General features: G+C 38.9%; 1 protein-coding gene across 2 annotated transcripts; it reads right to left on the bottom strand.

Annotated features, from left to right (window-relative positions):
* Positions 1-4,037: 4,037 nt before the first annotated feature.
* On the bottom strand, positions 4,038-20,938 carry LOC122846249 (interleukin-6 receptor subunit beta). 2 transcript variants are annotated; one of them, XM_044143078.1, is made up of 15 exons: positions 20,793-20,938; positions 18,415-18,567; positions 17,021-17,168; positions 14,121-14,281; positions 13,869-14,032; positions 13,490-13,655; positions 10,811-10,893; positions 10,228-10,459; positions 9,045-9,233; positions 8,853-8,957; positions 7,365-7,511; positions 6,497-6,628; positions 6,308-6,404; positions 6,127-6,208; positions 4,038-5,706 (listed from the first exon to the last, which is right to left on the bottom strand). In XM_044143078.1, exons 2-15 carry the CDS (start codon positions 18,482-18,484, stop codon positions 5,176-5,178), a joined length of 2,307 nt encoding a protein of 768 aa, XP_043999013.1. In that variant the 5' UTR covers positions 18,485-18,567; positions 20,793-20,938; the 3' UTR covers positions 4,038-5,175. The 2 variants fall into 2 exon arrangements, with proteins under 2 accessions (XP_043999013.1, XP_043999014.1); XM_044143079.1 differs by having other exon boundaries at positions 4,086-5,706; positions 18,415-18,552.
* Between the last annotated feature and the right edge of the window lie 1,332 nt (positions 20,939-22,270).

Here is a 22,270-nt window from a genome sequence, read left to right as displayed (position 1 = left end):
AAGTTATGTGGAAATGTTGGTATTTTAAAGATCAATAATTAATATAAATAACATGATAACAAAATCAAGCAACATAAACATTTTCCAAATTTGTTTCTTTCTATGTAAAACTTATTAAATAATAATAATAATAATAATAATAATAATAATAATAATAATAATAATAATAATAAAAACGGCAGATGTGTGTCTGTGTCTGGTGATTTCTTTCTTTAAAAAAAGAAGACGAAATGGGTTTATTCTTCATTCAGTAAAGTTACTCAGTATCCAGAAATTGTACTCAAGTAAGAATAGTGATACTTTATAATGAGATTACACAAGTAAAAGTAAAAAGTACAGCTTAAAAATACTCTTAAAAGTTGTATTTTCTCTAAATGTTACACAAGACAATGTAGCTAGTAGCTATTAATATTGCCCTAGATCTAATTAATTTTTACAGCTTGCATTTCAGACTCAGTTCAGGTTAAATGCCAAGAAAGCAATACTTTTCACAAATAGAATAAGATTCTCTATATATAAAAAATCAGATTCTGTAAATGAGAACCTTTGTTTACTGCAGAATAATAACGACGTTGTGCTGGGAATAGTCAAATCCTGTCCAGAATCCTTCAAAAACTCAAATGTCCTTTGAATTAACCTCAGAATCAGATACCAAAACCACCTTGAAGGAGGATTGTCAATAGTTTTGTTTTGCTGTGTAGCGCCCCCTTTTCTTATGCCACCTTGAGCAGAACTCGGTTTTACCAACATCAGAACTGGTTCTGGTGGAGCTCACTAGATTTATATTCAAAATCTCCAAGCATTTCAAAGAGTTCAAGCTGTCTTGGAGTGTAAATACCATCATTCTTCATGACATTGAAAGATTTTGAGGTGATTTTTAAACAATATTTGTTTCATGCTGGTCTAAATATCTCAATCTATTTTTACTGAATAACTCAAATCTGCTCCAATTAAAGATCCAATAAAGTTCAGAGAACGCCACAAATTTTTTTATGGCTCATCCAAGACCGCAACTTTTTCTCTGAAGACTATTTTTCCTTATTTTTTTATCACTTTCATGCAATAAGTTTTCCTATTTAACTATCAGCCATGCATGGAATGTTTCAGCTGATAATTTACAGCAGGTCATGTTTCCAGTAACGTCTTGTTCCAGTGAACATCCGCCTGTTTTACACCAGAACCAACCGCAGGCTGGGAGAAGAGAAAGGGGTTTCAGTTTGCTTTTGAAAGTGGAAACAATTCAACAAAGCTCAGCTACGTACAAAACCGAAGCTTCAACGCACCTGAAAACCACTTCCCCATAAACTCGCTAATATGCCATGATGCCAAATTAAAATCTTTACTGATTTTCTTTTGCTGATCTGTTTTTGACTCCATGTGAAAGCTAGTTGAGGCGAACATGTCTGGATGAAACGTGGGCACAATGGGCCATAAGTTTCCATACATAGAAAGAATAAATATTTCCTGCAGTTTTTATTTTTGTGGGACTCTGTGCAATCGCTGCATGTCTTGGACCACTTCTTGGTTGATCTGCAACAGTTCCAGTTTTCTGAAACTTGCAAATACGTTTTGCCACAGTGTTGTGTGTTTGATGCTCGTTCCATGTTTTCAGTATAATTTAAATTCTTTACTCTTTTGTAAAACGCATCTTCTTGGGTATCTGAAATATAAAAGAAATATACATTTTATATTCTCCTATATATGGAAACTTACGGCCCACCCTTTATATACCTTGATCATAAAAAGCATCAGACCTTATTTTAAAAACAGCAGCTTTCACAATAGCGCAATGCCAACTTTAGTAGCATAATTCGTAGACAGCTGGCTGCTTTCTACAAGTTATTCTGTTAGCCAGATGTGATGGGAGTCTATGCTTGGCCCAAACACACGATACTCCCTGAGTACATCAAATATATCACCTGTAAACCGGCAATGAGCTGGGATGTCGGCCTAGAGAGGCTTGAAAAAAATCTGAGGATGTGAAATAATCTTTTCTTTCTAACGTGCCAATTAAATTTTAGGGGACATTATGGACCAATCAGGATTATGAACATTAAGGAACAGAAGGTCAGGTTCTAAAACACTGTTCCAACCTTTGGGTATCTTACAGAGCTGATGTTTGCAGACTCTCATCCGATCTGACTTAAGCTGAAGAGATTTTTACAAAGATGTAAAATCTTTGTAATAAATTTTTGTATAAATGTGAGTCTCCATGCAGACGGGTTAGTGAGAAAGAATCTCTATCCTGCCGGGAGGAGAGTCTATATAAAATGGAGACGTGTATTTCTTCCTACTTTGACACACTTGAGGGCAGCAGAGGCAAGCTTTTGTTTGTTTCCAGTTGTAAGTTTGATGAGAAATCTAACACCTCGCGTAACAGAGATAACTGCTAAGTTATCTCTATGTAAATATGTTATATTATTTTTTTCACAGCGTTTAATGAGACAGCTAAGTTTTGGGTCAGAAAACCCCGCCGTTTGGCTTCACGTTGCTTTAAAATGCAATGAGTTCAACTCATGGAGTACAATTTAAATTGATTTCATGATGAAATGTAAAGAAATCTGAGTCTAGAGCTTGAGTGAAGCATGTTGGGGCTTTGTTATGCGATTGAGTAAATGCTGAACTAACACACAAACAAAGGCTGCGCCCAGAGGAGCTTCTTAGGCAAGTTTGGAGGGTGGAGAAGCCAAACAAACCAAAGACCTTTTAGTTGTGCAGGCTTGTTGCAATTGTAGTTTCCTACTGTGTAAAAGAAAAGAATGGGAAAGAGAACCAAGGATGGTTTGCTTGGTTGGCAAACCATCCTGGATGATGGTTTGCCAAAGTGCACACATTGTCCCGAAATGATTAGGAGAGTCCGAAGTTGAGTCACCTGACAGGAGTGTAAGTGGCTCTAAATTACAGGATTTAGAATAAACCTGATGCAATTACTTTCAGTGAACGTCCCTCAAACCCAATCAAGCAGATAAAACCTCAATCCCATCAATTCAACTCTGACGGCCTGGTGAAAACCACACACAATCAGCAACAAGGTAAATACTTTCCGATGTGACGCAACCCTGACCTCTCAAGAATCGCGTGGTGTGGATCTAGCTAAAGATTTAGTCAGCCACAAAATATTTCCATTTGTTTGATTCAGAATAGTGAGAGAAAGTTTTAGATGATTTGCATTGCTTTCTTTAAATGTAGAAGTTTACATACGCTGACATCACTGTGCCTTTGAGCAAAGACCTTCTAGACATTTTGTCAGAATGACAACATCTGAGTTGAACGAAGACCCTGTTGTGGAGGCATTTTAAGGTAAAAGCTCAAACACTCCAAAAATCCAAAGAAATCAGCCTGGATTGGTGATCCAAAATGTGTAAAGAAGATGCCAACTGAATCATGTCAGTGAATTAGTCCTGAACCACCATGGAAGGAGATATTACTCCAAAAGCAGCTGTTGGCTCGACGCACTGAGAGCTGATGAAACTAAAATGTGTTTGAAGTGATTCTGAAGATTTTGTCCCAATTCCACTTGTTCAGTCGGGAGTGTTTTCTTTAGAGTTTAAGTAAATGTGTGAACAATCTGTTGTTCATACAATAAGTGATCAAAATTGCCTTCTCCATGCACGGAAAAAAGAGCCAGGATTATTTAAATCAGTAATTTGCATAAATGAACAAAAATATCAGTGAATCTGAGCGATCACAGTCTCTTCTGCACTTTTCTTATTAAGGTGAGTTAAAGTGTCGGCGCGTCCATTGGGAGGGTGTAGTAGCTTTAGCTGGCCAGCAGGTGTCAGGGTTGAAACTATGACTCTTTTTCTGCGCATTAGTTAGAAAAGCTTCATCAGTCCATAACTGTTTGGCCTCAGTGAACTTTGTTACATATGGATATAAACAGGCTTCAAAAGCCTCATAACAATATTTCAACTGTGAAGTTTGAATATCTTGGCAGAATGTGTTTTTGTGTGCACTTCATGAAATAAAGGTCAGAACTTCATGTGGAAATGTTACAGCAGCATCTAAATAAATCAGCCAGGAAATTAAAGCTTTGGTTTAAGCAAAGTCATGTTAGAAGCTTCTGGAAGGAAACACATGCAAAAAAGTTCACAGAAAAATCTTTTTCAAAATGTGCATTTATATCACTTATGTAAAATAGAAATAATGTTGGTAATTCTCACTGAACTAAAAACAGGAAAAGGTTGTAATCTGGTTTCAGTTTTACACTGTCACACTTTTTAACCACTTCTTCAAAATATAAAGGACAAGAAAGCACGCATTTCAACTCTCCATATCACAGTAACTAAAATAGTTTGATCTTTGTAATGTTTGTTTTTTTTCCACACCTAAGTTAATTTAAATTTCTGCTGAATATTTTAAACTTTATGTAAAAAATGGGCGTCAATAAAGCGGTGTCAACATTTTTCAAGGCAAACGAGCCATACAGACAAGGCAGATGTTTCAATAAAATCACAAATAAAATGCAATTTAAAATATGCTATAAATATGCCTAATTTCTTTGAAGCTTTGAATCCTACTTAAGTAGTTTGCTTGTTGCAGGTCTTCAAACTAGATGAAGAAGGTTTTTTCACAGTACCAGGTCACTCTCCAAAATGCAGCAACGTTAGAGGAAACACAAGAAGTTTGATTAGAAAACAAGAAACAAATATACAACTGCGTGCCATGCTGGAATACAGTTACATCGAAATCAAGCAAGATTTTAGATTCAAATCTGCTAACGGAAAATCCCACCAATCTGGACATTTTCCCAGCTCTGTGATAACATAACTTTGGCTTACGTAAACTTAACAAGCTTTCCACCAAGTTTTTAAAACAAAGAAATATTGCAACTATCAATAATATATATATATATATATATACAAAAATACCAGAGCAGGTGAGCATTGAAGACTTTTCCATTGATAGAAGGGTCTAAATAATTTTTTCACACCTCATTTTTTAAAATGAGTGAATAAATAAAAACTGAGGTATTATCTGTTTCTAAAATGATTCCCCATTGTAATTATCTCTTGGGAGAGACCTATGACACTTCCAACTAGAAAACAATGTCTTGGTTTATGAAAATGATCTTAAATCTTAATCTAGCGATCATAGGAGATGTAAGGACCAAACCCCACAGGGGACGAGGATAAATCCACAAAGGCAAGAGAGGGAACTGTTTGTGCGAAGCTGTCAGACAGGAAGTTTTCTGTAAGCCGACAGCATCGAGTTTAACCTCGGTGAATCAGTCTGATGAGGAAGTGAGACGGAGGAAGGAGGAGTACTGCTGAAGTCCGGTGAAGACTGAAGGCTTCTGAAGCGCTCCAGAAAAACAGCGAAGGCTTTCTGTTCTTCCAACTCGGTAAACGGGAAAACTGATGACTCACTGACTCCATCTGCTGGCTGCTTAATGTCACTACAGCAGATATTGGGATTCTGACCGGCCTGAGGAGAGGACGGCAGGTTCTGGTTGAACTGGTTGATGAGGACAGTGGAATAGCCGCAGGGCCTGATGGAAAGATCATTGGCAGACTGGGTCTTGGTCATGTTCGTGATATATCCTCTCTCTGACTCTCCGGCTAGGAAAGTGGAGGGCTGCGGGTCGAGAAAGAGCTGATTTTTGCAGATGGGCAAATAGCTGTGGGTCCACTCAAGATCTTGCCTCTTGACGACTCCAGGGAAGCTGACTTCTGGCTTCTCTTGTTCCATAATCAGCTTCTTATTCTGAGGTTAAAACACACAAGTTATTTTAAATATCTGCTGTGTGACAGATACAAGCATCTAGCTGCAGATCTGGTGCCTCCAAACCCACAGGACACAACAGAGATTAAAACTTCTGTAGGCTGACAGTATATAAAGAAGATAAAATATGTCATGTCACTCATTATATTCCTTTAAATCAAGTTACTGAACTAAACTCACCTGAAATAGATTGGAAGTTTTAATGGATTGAACTAAACCGAATCATAGCAGAAAGGACTGAATGTGAATAAACTCAATTAAATCAAATGTTAACTGAATTTAAACAAACTGAACTGAACAGTTTGATTGAAATGAATCAAACTGGATAGTAGTAAAATGCAAAATACATGTCTCATAAAGTTCTTTCATTTTCTTAAATTAAAACGATCTGAGCCACGTTACCTCGAAGCTGGTTGGAGGGTTCCACCGGGACACGGTGCTGTTAGAAGGATCTGGCACCCCATGGAAGAGCTTCTTCTTTATCCTTAAAACGCAGATGGACAATTATTAAAATAAAACATAAACATCATAAAGAAAGATTTCTGCTTTACTACAAGAACCAAAACACAACATGTTATCTTACACTCTCCCCTGAGCCAGAAGGAGTATCAGAATCAGCACCAGTGAAATCAGCAGCAGTGGAACGATGATGCAGATCACTATCGATATTTCCTCAGAGCCTTCACACACATAAAGCCGAGTTCAAATCACCGCAGTCAGGGATTTGCAGTATCACACTGCTTGCTGAGATTGAGCGCATGTTGAGCTTTACCAATGCGAACGTTAGCCGGGTTCCCAGCTGGACCAGTGCCGGCGACGGTGCTGGCGCGAATGAATATGTCATAAATACCAGGCGACATGTTCTTCAGAGTGTAGCGGTGGACGTGGCCTGGCACAGTTACACCTGCAAAAACAGGGGAAATAGTTTAAAAGATTTCATTATTTTCAACGTCAAAGCATCCAAATGCCACGAACATGATTTTCACTTTGATTTTATGAGATACAACAAATAAACTCCACAGATAAGTAAGATAATCTGAAAAGTGTGGCTTGCACATGTATTCAGCCCCTATCACTCTGAAACGCCTAAATAAAATCCAGTGACTTGCTTAGTAAAGAGTCCAGTACTGTCAATCTCAGTGTTATATAGTGGATTTTTAAAATGTTTTAATGTAAAAAAAAAAAAAAAAGGCTTAAATATCTAGAATCTTTTTATCCAGTTAATTGATTATTCACCAGAATAATTGATTACTAAACTAATCACTAGTTGCAGTTCTGGTTTAGATAAAGACACACTAGATGTGCAAAAGAGGTAGAGTAAACTGCATAGGATCTAACTAACTAACTAACTAACTAACTAACTAACTAACTAACTAACTAACTAACTAACTAACTAACTAACTAACTAACTAACTAACTAACTAACTAACTAACAATCATAACCAGCTGTCATTCTGCTTCGGTTTCTATATCTATATAAAATTCCCCTGCAGTTTCTTTCACTGTCACAGTCGAGATAGCATTACAAAATAAAAAGTAAATTAAAGAAAAACACAGCAAATATGTCGTCATTGTTACTAGACCAAAGGAAAATTCAGCAGCAGTCTGAATGAATGCTCTGTGTGTGACTCCTTGCTCACTCTTTTCCAGCTGGTTTCCGGCGGTGCAGAAGAGGGCGAAGCTCCGAATGAAGCCATGAAGCTGCTCCACAGGTACTGGACTCCAGCTGAGCTCCACTGAGCTTTCAGAAATGTGCTCCACCCGCACATCAGGACCAGCTGAGGGTGCTGCGGATGGAACGGGAGGAGAAATGTTACAGCTTACTGTAAAAAAATTTAAACAAGACCTTTTCTTTCTTTAAAAACACCCGTCTGATTTTGAATACATTTAAAATGCAAGTTTTGCAAAATGTAGCTCTGTCACTGTCGGTCAGTCAGTAGGAGTGAAGGAGACAATGAATAAAAATGAACTCAACTACTAAGTTTCTTATACTGATTAATTCAGGGTTTCCCCCAGAAACCTTGCTAAGCCTGGTGGTAGGGGGCGCTAGAGCAGTCATCCAAAGGCCTACTGTGTTTTTGACTTAATAAAGTTTCACGTTTACAGAAAATTTGAAAATATCACCTCATAATTAGGTATTGTTAAGTCTTGTATATCACTAACAACAACCATAAAGTCTTAAAAAAGGCAAACATAAAAAAACCCCTTAAAATAAATAAACAAACAATGCTTAGCCTGGCGGGATTGTGAGTAAAGCCTGGTGGCCCGCCAGGGTTGAATGTAAGATTTCAACCATTCTTTTCATTGGATACAGATCAGAAACAGGTTATGAAAAAGGGTTAATGTATAAGAAGCAGCCGTTTAAGCAGTGAAACATATTTTAAAGAAAAGACGAGGCAAGTTCAGGAGTACAACGAAGGAGTTTCCTACAGCTAATTTTCACGTGTCGACCCTTTGAACGGTGCAGTCCAAGTACTGGGTGGAGACATGCCTTGTTCACTGCAAGTGAGGTCTGATTGGAGACTCGGTGAAAAACTTAAAGATTATTTTTGTGTTTTGTTTTAAAGCTTGGACTGCAGTTGATCATTCTAGTTCAAAATTGTACAGATTAATGTTAAGATTTTAAATGATTTCACTAGTAATTTTATAAAAACAAACAAGTGAGGTGAAAATGTTTACTTTTCTTATTTTGGTGCATAACAATTCTGCAGACTAGTTGCCCAGTAACTAAGCAGGGGTTTTTCAAAGAAAGTCAAAACCTCCCTTTCACCTTCTTAATAAGCCATGACCCGCTCACCATTACAGAACCATGAGTTGTTCTGTATATTGGAGGAAACTTGAGAAAACGTGTAAGATCATGTGTTTGACAGCTAAAGCAGAATTTGAGCCTCCAACATGACAGTAGCTCAAAACTATCATATTGGAAGCTCTTCACTTTCATTTTCATGAAAGTGAGGATTTGGGAAAATGCTCAACGTCAAACAGCAACATGTCGATACAAGAGGTGCCTCCTTCCAATTCTTCCAGCTAAAGAGGGTAAGGCAAAATCTTTAGTGGCATCCCAATTTTTCCTCAGACATAAAAGACATTTTCATTTTATCTCTTTATATGCCGTGTTGATCACATACTTCCTTCCCGCGTATAAACATGGAGCGTTATATTTTCTCCTGCTCCTTGTTCGCCATACAGAGCCTTGACAGAGACAGCGTAACGTTCCAGTGCCTTCACTCCCTCTAAAAAGATATAAAAATAAAAAAATGTCTGTCATGAAACAATCAAGATGGCTTCCCACTGCAGCAGAGAAGATTCGTCTGGGCTACCTGTGATGATCAGCTTTGTAGAGGAGCTATTCAGCTTTTCCCAGTGCAGAACGCTGCTGGTTTCCTCTCTGACTGCCAGCCACTCCACCACGAAGCCGCTCACTGACAGATCTGGCGGAGGCCTCCAGCGAACCACCAAGCTGCCGTCACCCAGCGGCGTGGCCGTGAGCTCGGCTGGAGGTGGCGGCTCTGCAGGCACAGAGAAAACAAAGCCGATGGCGACAATAACGGCAAAGCGATGATTCACGCAGTCAGTCGCTGACGTCTGACTCAGCTCACCTTGCCGATCAGTGCATATTGTTGTTGCGCTGTCATATTTCATAAGGCGTCTCCATGTTCATGACAATGGCTCAGACAGCCTCTACTTTGTGTTCCTTCTGGCATGAGCCAACAGAGTTAGGAAACTAAAAACCTCAATGCCAGCGCCGTGAATGATGCAGAAAGTATTTCTATCTGTCGAACTTTTTCACTTTTGGTCTTGAAACAACACCAAACTCCACTGTTGGGTACTGTCAGGAACTTTTCTGTAATAAAGGTGCATTTGTTTCCAGTCTCAAGTCTTATGAACCCTCAAACAGGTTTTCTTCTTAACCTTTAAGTCCTAAATTTTAAATGTCCGCCTGGATATTTTTACTTATTTTAATTGTACGGAGTTCTTTAAATGACCTGTGAGTAAATATATATTTGCCCATTTATCCATAACAACTGGAACTTTCAATATATAGCAAGTTATTTTTTGCATTTTGCGGCCTATTAAAACAGCACCCCTCAGATTAATTTCACTCCCTGCCACGGCGGGGGGTGAAATTACCGTAATAACCCGATAATGGCTGGAAAGCGCAACGTCTCCCCTTTCAGAAAATCTAGGAATGTTCCAGATAGCGCACAGTGTGGCGCAATTATTTTTATAATTTTGCTGGCTCGCCGGCGCTCCATTTAGGAATTAAAGGTTTAAATTGGTCTACATTTAGTTTCCTCAGAAGGACTTTGTCTTAACTGCAGAAATATATCCACATGAATCAAAGTTACCATATGCCTGCTGGTAGCATCTCTGATTAACGCTCTTTTAGTTTGTTCTCATCCCAGTAAAATAAATCGAAGCTTGTGGCTTTAAGGCAACCAAACGTGGAGAAGTTCAAGGCGTTTTACTATTGCAGGGTGACGTGTCTGGCTGCAGCTCTACCTTTTTCAGAGGAGCCTGAGATCCAGACCAGGGCTTTGGGCGATGTCCCTGCAGAGGTGGACGCCGTCAGACCACAGGAGCAACGTCCAGCAGGAAGAGGCAAGCTGCAGGATGTGGCTTCATTTGGCAGTTTTCCACAGCTCCCATAATCGCTAAGATTCAGATCATTCTCCGCCCGACACGTCACATTGTAGAAGGCAACTCTGCCGTTGGCTAGGAAGCGAGGCAGCGGCTAAATACCACACAAACAAGGAAAGAGACAAAGGAAACTTCAAATTAAGCTGCTCTGACATGACAGATATTACGATCATGCAATGCAAGCCAACAAAAAGGAAGCTGTGGAGCTCTGGAAAACCCAATAAAGAAACACAAAAGTAATTTCAGGGAGATATGAAAACAAATCAGCTGCGAAAGACGACGATTAAGAAAACTAATCACATCCAAAGATTATTAAACTGTAAAACTCTAAAGCTCAAACGGATGTGCAGGGGACAAATTGGCATTAGAAGTCATGAGTCAAACGCTGAGAGATGACAGATACAAATAAACACACACACACACACACACACACACGCATACACACCTTCCAAAGCAGAGAAATGAGCCTCCATCCGTTCCTGCCAATAAGTCCCACCTCCCTCCAGAGAGCTGGTGCTGCAGACGGGGCTAAAGAAGAGAAGCATGGAAATTACCAATGTAATTACAAGGAGCCACATGAAAGCATGTCGACACTTTCTTTCGAGGCAAGAGCACAATGTCGTTTACTTCACATTGACCAGTTCTTTATTTTACTTGATTTAAACAAGTCAGAAACCCAGTGAAACACGGCCTTTTAATTTGATGACTCTTCTATTCTGACTCACCTTGCTTACGCTCAACTGAGAGAAAAGAAGTCAAACGATAACAAATCCTGACATGTCTGGAAATACATTTTTAAAATCAGCCTCTGCTATGACTCTGCTTCTCTTTGGACATGGATCATTAAGGAAAAATCTAACATCCTCTTAAGGCAGGGGTGTCGAACTCCAGTCCTCGAGGGCCGGTATCCTGCAACTTTTATATGTGCCTCTGCTGCATCACACCTGAACAGAATAATTAGGTCATTAGCAAGGCTCTGGAGAACAGATCTACACAAGGAGGAGGTGATTAAGCCATTTCATTCCAGTGTTTTGTACCTGTGGCACATCTAAAAACTGCTGGACAGCGGCCCTCGAGGACTGGAGTTTGACACCTGTGTCTTAAGGGAATACTTCCTGTCAGAGGTAAAAGTGTGTGAGCTATGACATTATGAGCTACATATCTGGACTATAATGGGAAATCTGGGGTGGAGGTTTAGTTTAGGGAGGAGAATCATTTGAAGCTGAATGGAGCTAAATTCAAGGGCAAACCTGAAAGAAAAACAGACAAACACTGCAAACATCTTGAGACTGATGCAGAGGTAAATCTTCCAAAAGGAGACCCACCCTAAGCTTACAGCCAGGGCTACAATAAAAAGGTCAAGTTAAACCATAATGTATTAAAATGGCCTAGTTAAAGTCCAAACCAAAATCCAACTGAAAAGAATTGCACTGCTGTCATTTAAGTGTTTATATGTCGGACATATTGAGTCAAAGTGTCAAGAGACAGTTGGTGAATAAATTTGTCTCCGACAGACACTCTGAAGAGCCTTGACAACAGAACTGGTTGGACGCATAGCGTCTATGTTGAAACTATAAAGAGATTATGTATAAACAGGTGGAAGACAACATTCATTCAAAAAACCATAGCTGACGAACAGCAACAAGCAAATATGGGCTACAAATGTCAAGTGATGTTAAGGTTTACACACATCAAAAGACATCCACTACATTTGGACAGCGTCTACTGATTTACAGCTTCGCTCGGTGGTTAGTGTCACCAAATAACGCAACTGAAAACTACCGGTGTTTGTTGTTTTGTGTCGATTTCTGTGAAAGTTGAAAAGGGAGCCATTGATCTTTCAGCTGATAAGAAACTTTGGATGAATCTTCACTATAAAGCTCCACATTACAGAGGACTTTCAAACTGAAGCACTTTACATATGGATAATACAAATGGTCTGGTGTTTCTAAAATCATTTATATCTAACTATGTCTTTCTATACGGAACAAAGATTCAGTCAAACAGAAAAGCTGTATATGAAAAACAAATCCATAATTCTAACGTCTGTATAACTAGATGGAGTCAAAATTACTCCAGACTATAATTCACAGGGTTTTTTTTCATAGTTCTGGTGGTCCTCTGACTTATAGTCCACAGCAACCTTTTTCTATTCAGAACAATTTTTTTGACTGGTGCAATAAACGTTAATTCATACTGACGAGCATGAGCCAAAGATTTCTCATTACCATCTGCAACCACGAGGAAAGCTTATCGCAGGCTGAAGGGAAGCTGGCCAGAGGAACGGCTCCACAGTTGGGTGCTTAAATAATGTGTCAACAGTCCAGCTAAGTCCTGATAGTTGCCAATTAGAAGAATATATGATTGCAGGCAGGCCTTTAAAGAACGCAATGGCTTCTCTATCACTATGGATTTACTGCAGGTGTCTCCGCCCCACTGCGCTGCACCGCGCACTTCACTGGCTATGGAGAAATCTGACGAGGTAGCACAGATCGTCAGAACAATGGCAGAGGGGAGTCGCTCATGACCGCCGTGATTTAAAAAATGGATATTAGTGTATCACCACCTACCAGCAGATTTCCAAACCAAAGCTGATAGTTTCCATGTGACGGCTAAAAAGCAGGCAACTGAACACAAAGTGTCATTGGAACCTTACGGACGAGGTCCCCCTGATGTTCGCCATGTTCTAAATAAATGCGATTTATACTCTGGAGTGACTAATAAAGTCATACAAAAAAATAAATTACAATATTTTCTGGAATACAAGTCTTTCACCTATTTATTGAAGAATTTTGGCCAAGTCTCCTTAATACTACTTCATATAATTTACGATAAAGCATATTTGTTTCTGCAGAGGTATTTTGAAACTGGGCTTTGAACTGACAAGCATCAGCATGCTTGAGAACTGGTATGTGGTGTGGGTGGTGACAAGCTGTTTGACTTGCCTAAATTAAAACTTACTGTGGCGATATATGAAGAGCAGCAGTGAAACTTTCAAACAGGGTGTTTTGTGTCTTAAATAAAATTGACATATTATTTTCTAGCTTCCCATCCTGCTGTGATAATTATCACTGATATAAGCTTTTAATAGTTTTATTATTAAAATAATGTTGTTTCATCTCACCAGCCTCTGCTGTCCTTCCCTGAAATGGGTTGCTCCACTCGCTCCAGGGGCTGACCTGGCCCAGGTAACGGTTTCGAATCTCGAGCGTATACGAGGTGTCCGGCTTAAACAGGCACACCTGGAAAGTGTATCCAGTTACCCTCACACTCCTGACCTGAGCATTTACCTGTGTGCACGAGAGAAACAGAATGGCACAAATGAACTTGCGTTAAACAGGACATTATCTGTTTGGGGGTTTTTTTTGTTAATTTTGTGTAATTTAGTCTTCCCAATAAAAATATTTTATATTAAAACACAGAACTAAAAATCTGTGTAACAATTACACCCTGATGTTGCTATATAAATACATGTTTTTGATTTCAAATTCGGTACAGCTCACCTCTCCCTCTGCTGTAAACTTCATTTGAGAATCCAGGTATCCAGCTGCAATTTCTTTTGGAGACAGGGGAAAATGAGTCACATTACTTGTCCAGGACAGACTCAGGCAGTGAGGGGAACCGTCAACTTGTTGGACGCTGTTCAAACTCGCTGGAGCCAATTTTCCTAAGACAAATAAGAAGAAGCAAGGTCAGCAGACGACACAGGGAAGAATGGTGATGCTACAAGTGGGGGAAGACCACCACGGCCTCACCTTCTATTCTGGCAGATTGGCACCGAATTTTAGATGAAATATTTCCACTTATGCCATGCGATATGACACTGATGCAAAACGTGAACCTAAGTCCGGATCCATTGATTCCTGCAGTGCAGCTCAACCCGGTCGTGGTACAGATGAATGTCGAGCTTTTTGAACTTAAAAATGACACACAGATACAGCGGCTTTAAAAAAAAAGCAAGCACACCCCTTCAAGGTCAATGCGTTTTATTGTGACTTTGTGTTATAGATGAAGACAAACTGCAAAGTAAAAATAAAACTATTTGAAAATTTTCACTGCTAAAACTCTGAAAAATGTAATATGCCCAGACCTCCCTGGTGTGTTCAGGTATGTAGGCTTTGGGCCTAAGCCTGTCACGATAAATCAATTAATCGTACGATAAATTAAAACTATCGACGTCATTTTAAATATCGGCGTTATCGTCTCTTCCAGCCTTTTTCTCTTTCTGTTGATGACACTGAATGAAAAAAGGCTCAACTCCGGTGCTCTCCACTGACCCTCCCTTCCTCATTTCCTCAGTGTAATGCCCGGTTCACACTACACGATCTTAGAGCTGTCGGTCGATTGTCGGCCCACTTTCAAAACCTGAGAGCAAACGTTAGCCGACAGAAATCCTAGGTATAACGGTTCGATCGTGCCGTGTGGTGTCCAACAATGCGCACAACATAATGGCTACAAGTCCAGTGAACTCATTTTAAAACCAGGCATTAATCAATGCTTTGCTACAATCTACCTGCATGTGGCTCTAGTGTCAGCGTAACGTCCTGACTGAATGAAAATCGTTACAACCTATTTATGTCACGTTAACGAAGAACAGCTGAAAAGTTACCGGGTTCATCAACGTAGCGATTTCGCTCCAACTCCTCCCCTCGTCATTTCTATATTCTTTGCACGAAATGTTTTATAAACATTAATGTTGTTTCCACATATCATGTCCAATGTCCGCTGGACTTCGGGTTGCGCTGTGTCAGCTGTTTGGGATTCCCCTCCGTAATTTCCCCTCAGAAAACACGTTGGAGAATCCGGCTTTCTGATTGGCTACTTGTCACGTTCAACAGGCTCCGTTAAGCTCCATTTTATTTTTGTTTTTGGTTGTTTTGTTTATTTTATTTAACAGTTCCAGTCTTAAGTGTTCTTTTGAAAATAAAGTGTATCTATCTTTGGCAGGAAATCACATGTAGGCTATTATTACGTCATTTCCATAAAATCAGTGTAAAAAGGTCTTCAAACAATATTATCCTTCATCACAATAATTAATCAACAATTAATCGCTCAGCAAAATTTGTTATCGTGACAGGCCTATTTGGGCCACAAATATCTTTTACTATGAAACTTTAATCTTGACTGATTTGCTGATTACTGCTCTTTCTAAGAGATTTCCAAAGCTCAACATATTCTTTTAAAACATAATTCAACTTTAAAACCCTCAACAGCTTTCTCCCTCATCTGTCTTCTCTGTTTCTCTGTCTCCATGATGCACAGAGCAGCTGTATTTATGCTGAGATTAAAATACACATTGGTGTATTTCATTACTGCACACTGATGTTTTTGAGGAGGCTGCTATTGAGGAGGCTACAATAGCAGATTTTTATAGTAAAATATATTTGAAAAACAGGCCTAAACAGCTACAACACCAAATACAACAATAAAGTGCAACTTTCATTGGTTCATATATGTAAGAGCTGTTAAAATTACTTTTAAAGAAAACAGGAAAAGAAAAAAAGGAAATTCAAACAATGTGGTCAAAGATAGACATCAACTTGAGAGAAAAAAGCTGATTGCAAAATGTAGCATGAAAATGATGCCAAGAAACAGCAACAAGTTTGTGAAATACGACTAGACAGGAAGGAATCTACTTAGTTAATCCCAACAAACCAGTGACTTTGAAACTCTTAGAAAAAGTCCAGCATGTGCAACAGATGCTTGCTCCACAGTGAATGAAAAGATAGCTGCTGCTTATCACCTGATTTCACACAATAACACAATTTTTGATAGAACAGAGTGATAACTTTTTATAGTGATTTAGAAACATCTATATTTAGCAGAAAACCACACCAACACAAGGCTCAGAGGAAGTGCGTGACAATACTTCCCTTATCGAATAAAAACTATCAAAGTTACATCGATGACAACATCAGAGTCTACATCCTTCCTATTGCGGCAGATCATGTTCCTCAGCATAAAAACCACAAAGCTGTTTGCTTTTTTAGTTGAGTATTTCTGCCCTTTAGGACTAATCTGTCTTCCAAATCATTTTTGACGGCCAATGCATTGCAGGTGTTATCCACCCCAAAATGCAAACTGAGGAGAGGAATAGTCAGGACTGGATATAACTTGATTTTTATGAACTATCTTTGAAGAAATTGTAATTGCCAGAGCCAATAACTTCTAACTTGGGAGTAGTTCACTAGATACAAACATTTACTGTTAAATTCAAAACACATGCAGATCAATGGGATTTAAAGCCTCCTTAAAAATCTAAGTATTTTATGTTTAAATAAGTGTTAGATTTGCTTCTCAGGAAAAAACTGTAGATCCTATAATTGTATTTAAACAACTACAACCCACAACACTAAGGCCTCTATAGTTTCCCTCACAGACAAAACCATGTCTAACATTTGTACGTCTTAAAATAGTCAAAACAAACATAATCAAAATATATATTTTTTAAAATCACAAGATAATTAAAGCAGGGCCATTAATTCATTCATGTGTGTGTGTTTTTTTTAATGGTTTGCATCATTTAAAGAGGTAAATTGTGAAGATGCAACAGGCCAATGTTGCGTTTGTTGCCTAATTACAACATCGTGCCAAACAGAGTTAACAAATTACTCTAACATGCAAAGTCTTTCTGGAGAGGAGCACTCAGTCTCACCGTGGGATTTTTTCAGCTTTAAGGGTATAGTACATGGCCTGATTGTCTCCAGGCGTCCAGTGGCAGGTGACGTTGCTTCGAGGTATAAACACACAGCCGAGGAGCCGCAGCGATTGAGGGACGATCTTGGTTGTTGCAACAGAGAAGTCTGGAGGATTAAAGATTGTGAACAGCTGGAGTCAACAACATCACAGAGTAAATCCATCACAAAGAGAAGACTTGTGATGTTCAAAAATATATAAAACTAGCTAATAACCAAAACAGACACTTTTTCCTGTCAGCAGCATAATGTTATCTTGAAAATTTAGAGGGAAAAAAAGCAGCATAATCTCTAATTTGAACAGATTTATTCTGCTGAGATAAAAAAAACACATTATGAAAGAATAATTACCATCAATATAGTTTAATTTACCAGTGCTGTACGTCCTAAAACCTCTAATATCCCATAACACAAATGTAAGCTGTAAATTGATCAGTTTCTATGAACTTCTAATTAGCGATCCATAATTTCTTTTATCCCTAAATTATAAGATTTGATGCAGACATCCCTTTCTATTGTCTGCTCCTCTAGATTGGAAAGACAAGAGAACCTGACATAATAGTACGGTGGATGTTGCTGATCCTACAGTAAATAGTTACCTGGCTAACTGTAGAATGCTGTTTTACCTCAAGGTTTTACCAGAAGGTCTGTCAAGACGGTGCAGGACACTTACTTTGATTTGACAGCCAATCCCTTGCACACAACTACAGGCGACGTATGCATAAGCTAGCGCAACCTTTTTGGACTCCTTCAGCTAAGTAAAAACAAGACCTACATTCCAGTTAAAGACAGAAAGCCGTGCATTTATTTCAACTCCTTGATTTGTTAAGGAGTCGCTAACGCACCCGCAGGCTGTAGCAGTTCGCACCTTGTCTATAATGAGCCCTAGGCTCTGACTCTTCCTACCTTTGAAAATCAATCACTCAAACAGTTGAACAATTTAAATTTGTACTAAATACACATTTCTTTTCGTTGGCTTTAAATTGAAGCTCAGCAGGAGGTCTGTGTGTTTCTGCTAACTCTTATCCGAACAAATTCAAGACTCGTGCTGATTGACTTTTCAGCACAGCTAGTGATCGGATCGGCAAATTTAAAGAACATTTGTTAAGCCTTTATATACAAAATCATGGAGATAAACATATAATAACAAGTTATTACAAGCTTGGTAAAAAAGAACAGCACTCTACATTGTCGAAGCAGTGAAAGACTTTGTTGTACATTGCAATTGTTTTTCTTTTCTTGATCTGTGGAAAAAAAAAAACCAAAAACAATCCCAGATTCCTAATAGGGCAAATATGAACAGAAAGTCAAGTGCTCACAGAATGTTTTGGACAAGAAAAGAAGAGATTGTTACCCAGAGTGAGTCCGCCTCCCAGCAGGAAGGTCCAAACCATGGCTAAGCTTCGCTCCTTGAACACCCACATGTCGTCTCACTCGGTTCGTCCCATCATGTTGGCAGAAATTTGGCACAAACACTCATCTGCCCAGACAGCTGAGAAGAGTCATCCTTTAGTTAGGATGAATGGGAAAAGGTTGTGGATTTTTTTTTAATTAGTTGCACAACAAGTTACCTCGCAGACATGTCTTTGAATCTGTAGGTACCCACAGCTTTCCTTCTGAACATTGTGGCATAAAACTATACTACCAGCAGCAATGACATCATGCCATTTATTAAAATAGAAACAACCTGACTTCACAACCTGACAATTTTATCAAATTAGTATGAACATGCAGAGTGTGTGTTTCTACGTAATGTGTGCCAGGTAGTTAACAAGCATTTCTGGTGTAGTGTTTCCACCATAATCACAATATTTTCCATAGGTTCAGCTGCCCTCGTATTCAAATTGGTAACCAATTCAATTTAATAAGATGTGCTGTTGGATTTTACAGTGAAGTTTCAGCAAATGTAACATTTTTATCTATTATACATACTGCACCATTGCAATTTCGTAAATATAACAAAACTGAAATCATCATCTGATAAATAAGTCCTCTGCTACAATAAGCCACAAGACGAAAGGTAAAGTGTGCAGGAGGGAAAAAGAATTTAGCAGAATTTGTCATAGTTTATCAGAAACCCCACACTTTTTCTTTCAGGACTGTAATTCCAGTCAAGACAGAAAGTCATCCACTTCTCCGCCCTTTCTCGTGGTATTGTCATTAATTTGCACTAAACCATTTTACATTTTCCAGTTGCCCGATCTCAAACCTCACCAGGGTGTAAATGTGCAGGACCAAGTGAGCTGGTGTTGCTTCGATCAGAACAGCACCAAATGATTACACACCCTTTTCAGATAAATATCCTTCTATCTTCCTAACAGTAGTTCAGTCACTGAGATGTGGCTAAAAGGAGATCAAACCTGAAATAATTAGACGGACAAAAATACAGAACAAGTTATCCTCCTTGGACAGATTGACAAACTGAACAAAGAAAATGTGAGGAAAAAATAAACATGGAAAGATGTTAACAATAAAAATTTGTCCAACGCTCATAAAGACATAGCTTGGGAAATTGCCGATCAACGTCTTCCCACCAGGGCTTTCTTGTATAGGAGGAACTGTACAAGAAGTCCCCAATGCCCCAGGCCTAAATGTGGGGATGACGAGACCAGTCAGTGGTCCCCAACCTTTTCATTACCGCGTACCGGTCAAGACTTGGCAAATTTGCGGTGGCCTGGGAGTTAGGGGAGTTATGCTTCTGCATGTTGGCGTTCCAGCTTAAGCCTTTTTTATTTGTCCCAATTTTCCTTTTACGACCATCTTCCAACGTCCTGCACTGTGCGGTGTGTTACGTGATGGAGTGTTGAATATGCCCAATCTAAAATCAGATAAATATCCTTCTATCTTCCTATATGCCCGCTCTAAAATCGGGCATTTTCAACATTGTCTTGGCCTGATTATCGCAGCCTGTGGGTTTTTTTCCCTGACTGGGAGAGAGAACAGCCTGTTGAATGTGACAGGTAGCCAATCAGAAAGCGTGGTGACGTAAGAACGGAGGGGAATCCCAAACAGTTGACATGGCAACTGAGGTCCGGTGGTGGGAATTTTTATTCCTATATGTAAAGGTCATTTTTATATATGTTTATTATATGTGGTTATGTTTATTCAGTTAAAAATGTTAACTACGAAGAAACATAACTCACCTCCAAATCATAGTGCAGCAAATAAAGGATTTTCAAAATAAAAGATCCCCCAGACTCAAATAATACATAAAACGGAAATTTCAAACTATTTCTCGCGCCTGGTACCAATCGGTACAGGTCCAGGACCACTGTTCTTGACTGTGACCCCCTGATCGTGGGTGCATTCCTAAACATCTATACTAAATATTCCAGATGTATATTGTCACTGGAAATTTTTATTTGTTTTTACCTGCATACAGTTGAGCGGTGTTAAAAGAGATTATCCATGGAAACAGCAAATATGTTTCTCCCAATTGTTTCGCAGTTTGCTTGATATCATTCCTTTACTCTCAAGTTAAATGTTACCAGTTAAATATCGAGTTAAATATTCCTTCAATTAACATCCAACAACATCCTATCTCAGTACTTGAGGTCAAATTTCTATTTACAATTTGCCGCTATTAACGTATTTGACAACTTCACGCGCGGTGCGTCGCGTTAATTTAAATCGGTTCGTGCCAAACACGTGACCCACTCTCTGTTTTCTGTCATTTGTGTCCCACAAAGCGAATTAAAGCAGTCAGAAGCTAGATATTAAAGGTTCACTTACCAGAGAAATCTTTATCCGGCATGTCAGTAGTCTCTTTGGCAGTGATTGTGCAACATGTGCGGTTCCTGACAAAACATCTGCACCGCCCCCCTGCGTGTCATTACCCCCTGACAAGTGCGGAGGATGGAGGGGGGTTGTTAGACGGTGGTTCGTGACGTCCCGATTGGCTTTCTTGTTCAGGTCCTTTTAAAATATAGGCTTAATAAACTCTGATCTAATTGATGAAGAGCGCATATTTTCTGCGTTTGGGAAGGGCAAAAAAAAAAAAAAAATCAGAGATCGTCAAAACTTTTCTAAGAATTTTTTCTTCTGCATCATCAGCTCTCCCCAATAATGCAATAAAGAGCCACACTTTTCGCTAAAGCGGTCTCCATTGTTACCCCAAGTTGATCATAAGAGAATTATAAATGAAGAAGGGGCCCCATGCAGGATGTATCCGAGTCGTAGTTTGAAGTATTTTCCATAACTGCATGCTTTATTTTCTGCTCTAATGAGATTCCAGTGATGAAGCAGCATGTCACATCCATAATAGCCCACTTGGTGACAGTCCTGGCTCATAAAATCAACATCAGGCACACATGTAGGTGTGTCAGCTCCGTCAGAGCAGAGTTTACAGAAAACTAGGAATACTTCAACAAAAACTTAACTGTTAACTTCCAGTGCGTTTCATGCACTGCAGGCCTCAGTAACCTCGGTAAGACTCGATGTTTATTATTCAGTGATGAGGAAGAGGCAACGATGGGACCCAACCTCAAAGTTACACCTGACAGAAAATGTTAGAAGGACTCAATTTGCATGGTGTTTTTATAACCATACTGACCTCTCAAAGAAGCTTTACACTAGAGCCACATTTGAGCAGTCGCAGGACACAAATGTGCACATATTCATACGCCTACATCCAGACTGGCAGGCAACTTGGGATTAAATACCTTTCCTTTTAAACGGTTCTTCTTGTACTTTAATTTGCAGGAGGTCAGACAGGAGAGTAAATGAAATCGTAATTTGATTTTTTTTTTTTCTATCACTCAGTTTATTCTCATCTGTTTTTAAAAGTTGTTTGAAAATCTGATATATTTAAAATGCAATAAAATCAAATTATTTGCATATTAATTAAGCTTAGTTTTTTTTTGGGGGGGGGACCAATTTGAACTGCATTAATCATTTTTAAAGAGGTTAAACATAGATTAAAATAGCATGATGATGTGATGATAAATAACCGCATCATCCATGAACCATAGTTGGAGCTATCCTAGCTATTTATTTAAATTGAAAAAAGACATGGTCCCAATATTAACCCTTGAGGAACACCCAAACAGACTTTATAAAAAAAAATCAAGATGTACAAGATCAAATGGTTTGGATATATGTACAAAAAGCACAGTACATCCTTTTTTCCCCATAGCGTTGTTTGTAACAGATGTGATGGCAGTGATTGTGCTGTATCAAAATAACTCTGCCTGTAACAACCTTAATATAAA

The sequence above is a fragment of the Gambusia affinis genome, linkage group LG16, assembly GCF_019740435.1.
Source record: "Gambusia affinis linkage group LG16, SWU_Gaff_1.0, whole genome shotgun sequence".
In the NCBI taxonomy this organism is placed as follows: Eukaryota; Metazoa; Chordata; class Actinopteri; order Cyprinodontiformes; family Poeciliidae; genus Gambusia; species Gambusia affinis.
The sequence above is the reverse complement of the archived record's forward strand: the minus strand, read 5'-3'. Positions and strand labels throughout refer to the sequence as shown.

Bases quoted from the DNA above. Each gene is read 5' to 3' on its own strand.
- LOC122846249 (XM_044143078.1), bottom strand. From the start codon at position 18,484: ATGTGGGTGTTCAAGGAGCGAAGCTTAGCCATGGTTTGGACCTTCCTG. The intron at 14,282-17,020 runs GTGAGACTGAGT...GTCATTTTTAAG, and splicing joins AAAGCTGAAAAAATCCCACG to TTCAAAAAGCTCGACATTCA. The intron at 6,405-6,496 runs GTAAAGCTCAAC...ATGTGTGTGAAG, and splicing joins CCCGGCTAACGTTCGCATTG to GCTCTGAGGAAATATCGATA.